At 47.8% G+C, this 10,220-nt stretch overlaps 1 protein-coding gene across 2 annotated transcripts in view; it reads right to left on the minus strand.

Annotated features, from left to right (window-relative positions):
* The window catches only part of LOC139695846 (limbic system-associated membrane protein-like), a 211,629-nt gene extending 208,450 nt beyond the window's left edge, over window positions 1-3,179 (minus strand). For both annotated transcript variants that reach the window (XM_071594593.1, XM_071594592.1), the window contains exon 1: window positions 1,111-3,179. In XM_071594593.1, the coding sequence (XP_071450694.1) occupies window positions 1,111-1,219 (109 nt within the window). In that variant the 5' untranslated portion in view covers window positions 1,220-3,179. The remainder of the gene's footprint in view (window positions 1-1,110) is intronic.
* Between the last annotated feature and the right edge of the window lie 7,041 nt (window positions 3,180-10,220).

Genomic DNA, 10,220 nt, shown 5'->3' on the forward strand with positions numbered 1-10,220 from the left:
ATTCCCGAAACATTTATAATAACAGAACTTCAAGGATTGATAAAACACATTTTATAATACCACAGTTGCTCAAAATTAAGATATATTTAATATTATCCATATACTACGGCATGAGAAGCGTCAATTTAAAAAGGAACATGACTCGAAAATCCCTGATGGAGAAATAAAAGAGGGAATTATCCAAGTATTAAGACTTCTGAAAGAATGCCACGGATATCGACTTCACCAATATGATAATCCATGCAAAATTTAAGCTTACTTATTGATTGCACTTGATCCAAATAATTCTTCATTTGGTGTGAGAACTCGAAGATATGATTCCACTAAGAAAGATGACTTATATTGGTTAATGGTAGAGTATAAAATAGCCTGCAACCGCTCCCGCCACTCATTCCCAAGGACGCCAGCAGTGAACTTAGAATCAAAGTAATGCATCTTCAAAATTTAGGGATACATAGTTTTGTGGCTTTGACTGGAACGGATTATATATTTTGTGAAATCGCACGACAAAATTAGGTGAAGATCAGCCACGCGTTACAAATAGATAAATGCATCTACAGCAAATACTACAACAAAATATTTTATGGATGAAAGCCCTCAAATAACCTTATAAGTTTTAGCAAATAAATAGGTCAGGCGTGATGAAGAAAATTTTCAGATATGGCACATTTCTGCGAACTTTGGACGCATTGAGACGAGATTACTATGGCTCTTTGTCACGCCGTTACGCGTGGTTTTCCTCGAGGTAATCCATGAATATCACTCACAATTCAATTTCGCTATGCTTTCGTTTTCCACACTCGCCGATCATATTGTTTCCTCCAGTAATTTACATATTATTTTTATAATTCGATATTTCCGCCGGCCTTATGAAGGCCAAAACTTAGATTTTGGCGTTACGTATTCCACATCACTGGCACATTGGTCAGCATACATTCTCACTGGATCCAATCATCGGCACTCAAGAATGTCGAGGGCATGACTTTGGGGCCTTTTACAAACATCTTATTCGTTAACACGCGCTCCTAAACCTAGCGGAAGTACGGAGGGCGTAATAGTGAGCCTGTCGATGGGTGCCAAAGGCACGCTGGGAGACACTCGGTTGCTCACCTTTGGCGGGGAGCGGCGGGAGGTCAGCGGCTACGGAGGCCACAGCTAGGGCCGCCGACAGGCACAGCATGCCCCGCAACGGCGGCGCCCAGAGTCCACCGCCACGCATGGCGCCCCACTCCTCGGCGTCCGCTTGCCTGGCCCTCCTCCCGGCCGTTAACGGCGGCGAAGCGGCCCTCGCGCTATCCTCGGGACACGCGGCGGGCAATCCATCAATCACAATCGCTGCAAGGGGCCGCACAATCGAGAGTGCCAAGGGTATTCTCTCGCGAGAGCGAAGTGTGTCCGAAACTGCAGTAATGGTGGTGCTTCCGAGAGAGAGGGGCGAAGGGGGAGTCGCGGGGCCCTCAACCACTGCGGGGGCGATTGCGTGACTGTGGGGAGCGGCCGGGACTAGTGGCCGACCACCCGAGGGGCGGGATGTACACGGCAGGGCCGGCGCGGACAGGATGAGCCTCGCGCCTGAACCTCAGTGGGTCCACCCGCGGACATGCTGCGGCCTCCCGGTGGCCCCCAACAGATCACGCGAGCCCCCTTGTCCTCCTGTCTCGTGTCATTCCTCGCACGAATCCCAAGTTGCAGTTGGGAGGGGGGCGTCGTCACAGGCGGTCACCAACTAACTTCCGAATTCCTTAGGATTAATTAAAGGGTTGCTCCTCTCATTTACGGTAAACCGTAAGAAATCACGTGTCGCCCTTGGGGTCAAACTGAATGGGGTATCCGCTGGAATTTCCCGTAAGCGTGGCGGATCGATTGGTCTTTTTTTCTCTGCTGATTCCGAGGAAATGAAAGCACTTCGTGTCTCCGAAGAATGTCAGAAATCGAATGCGCGCGAGTTGGTGGGGAAGCAAGGGCGATGGTTGCAGCAAGGGGAAGAATCACTCGTGGCCCACGGGGAACGAGAGGGGGCCGCTTCGCTCTTCCCCGCGAACTCTCCCTAACTCTCCGACCCCTCGGGCGATGGGACGCGCCCCGTCGAAGCGCTCTTCGGCCACCCCGTCCAAGCGCCCCGTCGCCGAGCAAGACGCTCAGCGGGAACGGCGGCGTCGGGGGCATCTATTCCGTCGCTAGGGGCGCGCTCTTCCCGCCGGATGACGGGCCGCACGCCTCGTTTCGTCACCTTTCGGAACGCGGACTCTATCCCGCGATGGCTGCTTGGCGACCGTCACCCTGGCAGTGGGATTCGAATGGACGTAACTCGGAGATGTTCATGAGAACTATTGAAGGCGCATCCGACACCGAGGAGCACCGTATTCGCAACCGCGTCGTACGAAAGGGAGCGGCACTAATTCGGCCGGCGCCCACTTTCTGTCAGATTTCGAAGTTTCCCCGCGCCCCTCTCTCTTCGGTCGTCGGAAGGGGGGGTGGAGGAGGAGGGATCCACCGGCGAAGATGCCCGCCGAAGACACGCGTCGAGGCGGGAAAGAACGCGAAATCCGGATGCGGGCGACGCGGGGGGCGGATGAGATGGGAGTCACCGGAGTGTCTCTCGATATGCATGGACCTTGAAGCCGAAATTAAATTTTTAAAGACTTCTCATGACACCACTCGCCATTTCTCTGGGGGATCGCGCGTCTAGCCCTGCCGAAGGTGAGAGGTCAGCCGGCAGTCGCCTGAGGGGCGCGCCGAGGGGGGACGCAAGGGGCGGCGGCGCCATAAAGTTTTCGACGGAGGGCGCAAGGGGATGGGAAAGAGGGGAACAGGGGGGGAGGGGAGCGGGCAGGATCGGATGACACACAAGAAGACGCACTTAACAAGTAACTCCTCACGCACAAACGAGAGACTCCTCGTGTCGCCAGCTCACTCCGACGACCTCCTCCGGGCCTCACTCCCCTGGGGGGGACGACGACGGGGTCACGCCCCCCCTTCGGCGGGGATGCACGTGCGAGCGGCGATGGCAAGAAGGGAGAAGAGGTCCCTCCGCTCGTGCCAGGGCCGCGGGATCACGGCGGGGTCACCACTTGGAGTGGGCTCCTCACGGGTGCACGTGGTGCTCGAAAGACGCATGCGATTGTCCGTGCTTCGGGTGCTGCTCGCGGTGCGGCGGAGAGACGCCCTGCTCTGCTCGACGGGATTCCGGGCACTGCGCCGGCGGGGAAGGGCGCCGCGACGACCCCCCCTCTCTCTCTCTCTCCCGGCCGCGCATGCGTACTCGCGGGCCCTAGCTGCCGCAAGCGCCGTTGCCGGCCGCACCACGCACCCTCAACTCACCGGTGGGCCGCGCGCGCCTCGCGAGCACCACGAGCTGCGTGCACCGACCCGCGAATTTAGCCGGCGCCCGGCTGCTCTCGCCCTGCCTTCTTCTTCCTGGACCACGTAAAATTCTGTATCCAACGCCAGCCCACGAATAAATAGTTTATGTAAACAAATCGCAATCATAATCTGACCCGTGCACCATGCACTCGCGCTAAAGGGTCGCACGCACGCGGGGGCCCCTTCATTTTCAATTCCACGATGCCGGAAGGAAATGAGGCGGCGAGGAGAGGGAGGGATGCCGAGGAGGGCATGTCCAAGGGGAAGTCGAGACAGTGAGGAGATGGGACCCAAGCGGCAGGGTCGAGCGGGAATGCGCGCTCCGCAAGAAGGGGAGACGTCAACCCATTTTTGCGTCTCCAAGTCTATAAGTTATTTAATCGGCTTCCGGCGTCTGGTGGCACTTCCTCCGTACCTGACTGCTCCCCACACCCCAGTCTCACCCACCATACCTCTTCCCGGATCATCTTCGCACCAGGTTTTCCTACTCCCGCACCTCCTCTTCTTTACATCTTGATTTGACAACCTGCTTCAGTTCGTTTTTCTCATGTGATCACACCACGTCAGGAGTCGTCTTCCATTGCCCTTTATGATATCGTTTCTTGTGTTTGCTGTCTTTCACTTGCGATGGTCTCGTTTATTAGTCTTTCAATTCTAACACCGGGCTTTCTCAAATATTTCATATCTGGGGATGAAATCCGTATTGTTTCTTCCCGTGATACTAGAGGATGCATCCTCCATCGACATTTGCATTATGTGAAATACATTCATAGTATATATTTATATATTGTAGCACCCTAAAGCCACCGCTAGGGTGTGCGGCAGGGGGTGAATACACACGAGACTACTTTTGACCCGATCATGGCCCCTGACCCAGTCTGGCAAGGTAATTCTGATCCCTTATCGTTCGTGGAAAAAATTACATCTTAAACCTAACTGTTCTACACCATGTTGTGCAATTTCTGCAATTTCTGCAATGCCTGTACCATTAATGCGAATATAAAGTGAAACATCTCCGAACAGGAAATATGCAGAAAAGCAAGGGCATTTTTTTACTTTGTGTGTTCAATCAAATAAACTTGAAAAGTAAAACCGAGGCAAATTCACGGAAACATTAACTGACTCCAATATCTTCTTTAGACCATGTTTATATTTTGCGTTCTCAGTGTCTTCCAATTATAGGTTCTATAATTAAAGCATTAAATTCATTTAAATCTGCTTTATGCTTTCACGTAAATGACTCAAAAGAAACATCTATCTTAATAAACATTTTGCGCTGGAACAAATGCTCGAAACCGATGTTCTTCTCAGCTTCAGAAAAGTTTGCCCGACGAATGGATCGCAAATCTCATTCCAATGCTACATGCTTCGGCAAAATCTTATCTCTCTATCTACTTACTTGGTGCCCTGAAAGCCACCGCCAGTGTTGTGGCAGGGGTTGAATACTCATCAGACTACGTTGAATACACATAAAAAAACCCAGAATACTTATCCGCGCTAGCGCGGTCGGATAATGTTATTCAATCTCTCTGATGCCATTTACATGATCTCTCCTAACGTAGTAAGATTGGGCAAATAATGCATGCTCAACATCATCGCTAAAGAGAAACCCTTCCTATTTATGCAAGGGATTTTATTGTAATTTAACCTTTGCTCCTCGAGTGATTGTGAACATCAGAAAAAATCAATGTGTTCAGATCAGCATGGCAAATAAAATCAATGCTTTAAGATTATATTTTTTGCAAATAAGATAAAATAACTAAGAATGAATAGAAAATTGAGCGAGAAAACTTTGGCTGTCCAAAGCTTATAACTTTAAAATATGGGTTTCTGGAAGGCAGTATCTTTGATAAAATACAAAATGATATAATATATGCTAATTAGGATATAGAGCCTGAAAATCATCTAAAAATGTGAGTAAACTGAATGCGATATCAACATATGCCACGCGTGTATATATGCCATGCCGTAAATAAATATGCCATGCATATTTAAATTTTTCAATTCTATCTTTTTAAATATATGTTAAGCGCCCTTCAAGCCACCGCTAGGGTGTGTGGCAGGCGGTGAATACAAACCGGACTGATTTTGACTCGAATATTTTTACCCCTACCGGACAATGCTTTTAGTGGTTATTCCATATCCTCACAATAATATGGTAACTATGCAGTTGTTTTGCATTTCCTTGAATGTGGTTGGTTTTGCCTATTAAGCGTGCCGTGTCTAGTGTTGGTGGTGGTCCCTTTGTTCCCTCGGAGAGGAGATGCAGGAGAGGGAAGCAGCCACACGAACAGTGACCATTTTTATTATAATTTGGAACTGTGGTCAGTGATCTGCAAACGTCTGAATTGTACGCATAACAAAATAGTATTATCCCTGAGACTTTAACATCACATTTAATCAGTACTCTTCTCATAAATCATAGCTATTTGTCCCCATGTACCGCGTTTGTGTTTCACCCAGGAGAGGTCGTGAGTGAGGGTTACGCCTGAGTATTTAATCGAGTCCACACATTCCATTTCGGTGTTCCCGATGCAGGCTCCTTCGGTGCACCTGACCGGCTCAATGTAGGGGAGAGTGTAGTTCATTCAAGTGGGGTCACCGCCCCATGACGTGGGGTTTGAGGGAAGGGGGGGGGGTCGACGCGGGGTCCGCCGGGTTTGGACGGGGCTCGGCTCTTTTGGTGAGCGCCTCGGGAATGGTTCCTCGCCACAACACGTGGCGCGCAGTCCTACCCGCCGGCTGGCAGTCACCGCCCGTGGCCGAAGCGATGTCGGAGTAAGCACAATGGATCAAGTGCACCTTGATGAGGCATTTACAAAACGTATATCAACTGTCACAACTAAGAGCTATGGTAAATTACTCCCATAATCCAAAATCCTAATTTCAACAGTGGAAAAACTAAAATCCTACCTGGAAAGGGATATGAAAATAGTGATTGCATTTACTGGCGTAGAGGAGATAGATTTAAGATTCCATTTATATTCCGAATGATAAGGGATCAGAATTTCAATGTCCAACTGCAGTAGGGGTAAAACTATTTTTGTCCAAATTAGTCTGGTGTGTATTCACCCCCTGCCACACACCCTAGCGGTGGCTTGCAGGATACTAAAATATCTACTCTCAGAAAAAAATTAAATGAACGTACTATTAGGAATTAGAATAATTTAACACGTTCTGTTGTATTATTGTTTCATCAGTCAATAAACATTCAAGTTACCGATTGCTCAGAAATGTATTCTCTTTAAAAATAAACAAATTTGAATTAATTGTTCCAGCAATATTGATTTTGATGGACAGTTTTGCAAGAGGCGGACATAATTAGTTCAAACTTGCCGAAGGAATCACAAAATGCAGAGGACACAAAGGATTAAAAGAGTGGATGGGATAATATAATATGACGTCATGGGACGAGATGCATTCTGAATTTCATTGACCTCATTTCGCTAGCTCCTTCGCCCTTCGGTTCGATCGCCGCTCTGCGGTCGGCAAGTCGGCGGAAATGAAAAACCGAATGCCCGGCGAACCGGATGAAAGACGTGCTCCATACGTACTATCGAGTTTGAGCTGAATCATGGCCGAGACCGAAACACGCATTTTCGAATTTGCATTCAATTCCGGCAACTTTCCAGGGCCTAGAATGCCAATTCGAACCCTGCAGTAGTCTTCAATCCCACGGCCATTTACTCAATCCGTGCAAATTGCAAAAGGCATAGGAGCGTGTAGTTTCGAGATGCAAACAAGCGCATTCTGCCCTTCGCTTTCAAGGGAGGCCTTCCCCTCTCACGTCGCGACAACACGCACAGCGTCACCCTGTGGGGGGGGGTTCTCCTTGGGGGCGGGGCGCACCCCTCGGGACCCCGCCCCGAACATTAAGCCACGAGGGAAGACAAGACCAGAGCATTGGAGGACATGGGATGGATTTCCGAACGGAGAGGTTTAATATGCCATTCAATCCCGAGACAAGGAAGGGACAGAAACTTTTTGCGAAACACAGTACCTGGACTGAATATGAAACTGTATCATCAGTTACTATAGAGTTTATAAAATTACTTTTTTGTCATCTTTTTTATTCCCTAAGAGAGTACTTAACAATGCTATAACATATTACTTTAGGCTATTTAAATCCTTGCGATTGCGTTGATGTCGCTCTTTTTTATTCCTGGTTCACTAGAAATTTATTCATTCGTGAAAACTAATCTCTTTGCCTGTTCAAATGATTTCTTTGTTAAATGTGATGGTTGAGACCAATATGTTCGATTGAAGTGATACGACAGAATAAAAAAAAAACACAAAATGAGAAATAAGTCCCGTCGGGAGCACTGAAACAAATTGGAAGTAATATAAAAAAAATCACTAGCTATTACTTGGTGTTTACGATATTCACGGCTGAAGTGGCCTAATATGGAATATGGTGCTACGTAGTATACAAGAGTACATATCAACAAGAGTTGTTGATGAATAACTGACACGGTTTTTAAAAGGTTAAATCATGCGATATACGAATTTTGCTTTTTATCTATAATATCCTTGGTCCGGGGAAGAGCAATGTTCCATTCGACGCGACTTTTATAAATTTAAAGAAAGCCTTCGACTGATTACGTCATAGTGAAATACTCGCAAAGCCAGAAGCATATGGCATGGATAAAACATCCGGGGTTGGATTAAATACTTTTTGAATGGTCGGGTACTAAGAGTAGTGATAGATGGAGTCACCTCGAGTGCAGCAGAATTCACTTCGGGTGTTCCCCTGGGAAGTGTTATCGCACTTCTTTCATTCCTACTTTACGTTAACACCACTAACTCCGAAGTCAATAATAAGAGCAGCCAGCGTCGGTGGCAGCGGGGTAACGTCCTCCGCCTGCCGACCCAGAGATCACGGGTTCTATTCCCGTCCAGGTGGATATCCCCACCTAGGGCATGGGTGTCTGCAGCTGTCCTAAATATAATGTTTGGTGGTTAGGGGTATAAAGTCTCAATCTCATCTCAATGAAGAAGTAATATAAATAAATAAAAAACTTTAAGATTTATCGTCTCCAGAATAACTTTATGGAATGCACACAACATGTCCCCGTTCTGGAGTTCCACCCCCTGCCGATTTTGAGAGCGGGAAGGGTTCTCCTCGGAGGGTAGAGACCCTGCAGAGCAAAGCCTCGGGACACGCAATAATCTGCGAATCGACTGCTATCACTATTAATATTGTAAAACGAGAATATTTTTTAAGATAAGCATGCATTGTAGACATCACAATAACCTTATGGATTGACTTAAGGGTGAGACGATGGGTGACACTAACGATTATCAGTATGCATTACGTTCACGCTATCTTGGTTGATGACGTCATACGAGAGGGGAAAAGGTTGGAAAGGAAAGAGAGAGAGAGAGAGAGAGGGGAGAAAGGATTGAGAGTCTGAGGGAAACGTGTGCACAAGACGGCATGCGCAGTGACTGACTGAATGTTGGATCAGCGGGGCGAGTCCTCCCAAGCGGATATGTGGAGTGTTTATCCAAATAACTGCGGGAAATGCCGCAACAGTCACCGTAGCGCTCACGTGACTGACGTGGGATACAAATGTGAGAATTTCACTGGGGAAAAATCGTTTGAAAGTCAATGTAAACATTCCGGTCAGGGCGAATGATTTTTACGAAGGGAAATTCTCGCATTTGTATAAACCTTCGCCATTGGAGTGAGGAGCGGATTTCCTCGCGGGCGCAGGTAAGCAAATGGTTGCAAAGGGGGGGGACACCAACCCCTTCTCGGGGGATGCATTGCCAATTGAGGGTTCAGTGGACTGCGGGGTAGGTCGGCCCACTATTGCCAAACGTTGGACGCAATATAAAATCAGGCCAAATCTAGTGACATCCGGTAAGTCAACCATTATTTGTACGTAATAATAACTACATCCAAATGTTACCTCGCAAACCATTATGAGCGTGTGTGGCAGTGGGTCAATAGCCCATCAGAGAAAATGGCCATTGATAACTCTCGGAATATTCAAAATGTCGTACGTTTCCTTCAGTTGTGGGCTCGAGTGTTGCGAGGGAAAAATTATTCCTCATATCGATCAGTTCGGCCTTCACTCCCCCCCCGCTCCCTGTTGACAATGTCTTCTCGCCCAGCAATGAGACACGGGGCGGCGAGGGAACAAGAGCAGAGTCAGCCCCGTGGGGCGGCACTTTTCTTTGTTAGTAGTTACACACCAGACTAGTGCTCATCTGTATACCTTTGACTCTACCTAGGTATGCCAATGTTATTCTGATACCTTATCGTTCGCAGAAAAATCCAAATTTATCATCTTAATCAGACATCTCAAATCTATCTGTGCTAAACTTGATCTCTCTAATTTTATTCACATGATTTCTCCTACCGTAGTATGATGGGGACAATTTTACATTTTCAACACCACTGCTAAAGAGACATCCTTCCTATTTATACAAGAGCTTCAAACTGTAATTAACCTTCGCTCCGTTAGTGATTCCCAGCCTAGGTACTCTAGCATTTTGGATACGCTACTAAGTTTATCATCACAACATTTCACAAGTCTAGCTCATTCACATTGCACGCGATTCAATCCGGCAATCAGCCCAACTTGTTGGGGATCCCATAAACTTGCAGCATATACTAAATGAGGCCAAACTAAACAAAGCAAACATTTCTCTTTGACCTCTTCATCACATTTACTTCGTACTATTGTAAATAATCCCTCCCCGGACTACAACCTTGACGTGGTGGAAGGGCTTGTGCGTTCCGTTGACCCCTAGAGCTGTGCTGGCGGGAGTAATAATAACTTCTCCTGGTAGGGTCACCCATACCAGATAGGTCGAAGGTTAGGAGCCAGACAAAAGGTAGTCCACGC

This window comes from Hetaerina americana, unplaced genomic scaffold (genome assembly GCF_022747635.1).
Source record: "Hetaerina americana unplaced genomic scaffold, ioHetAmer1.1.p SCAF_1, whole genome shotgun sequence".
Classification (NCBI taxonomy): domain Eukaryota; kingdom Metazoa; phylum Arthropoda; class Insecta; order Odonata; family Calopterygidae; genus Hetaerina; species Hetaerina americana.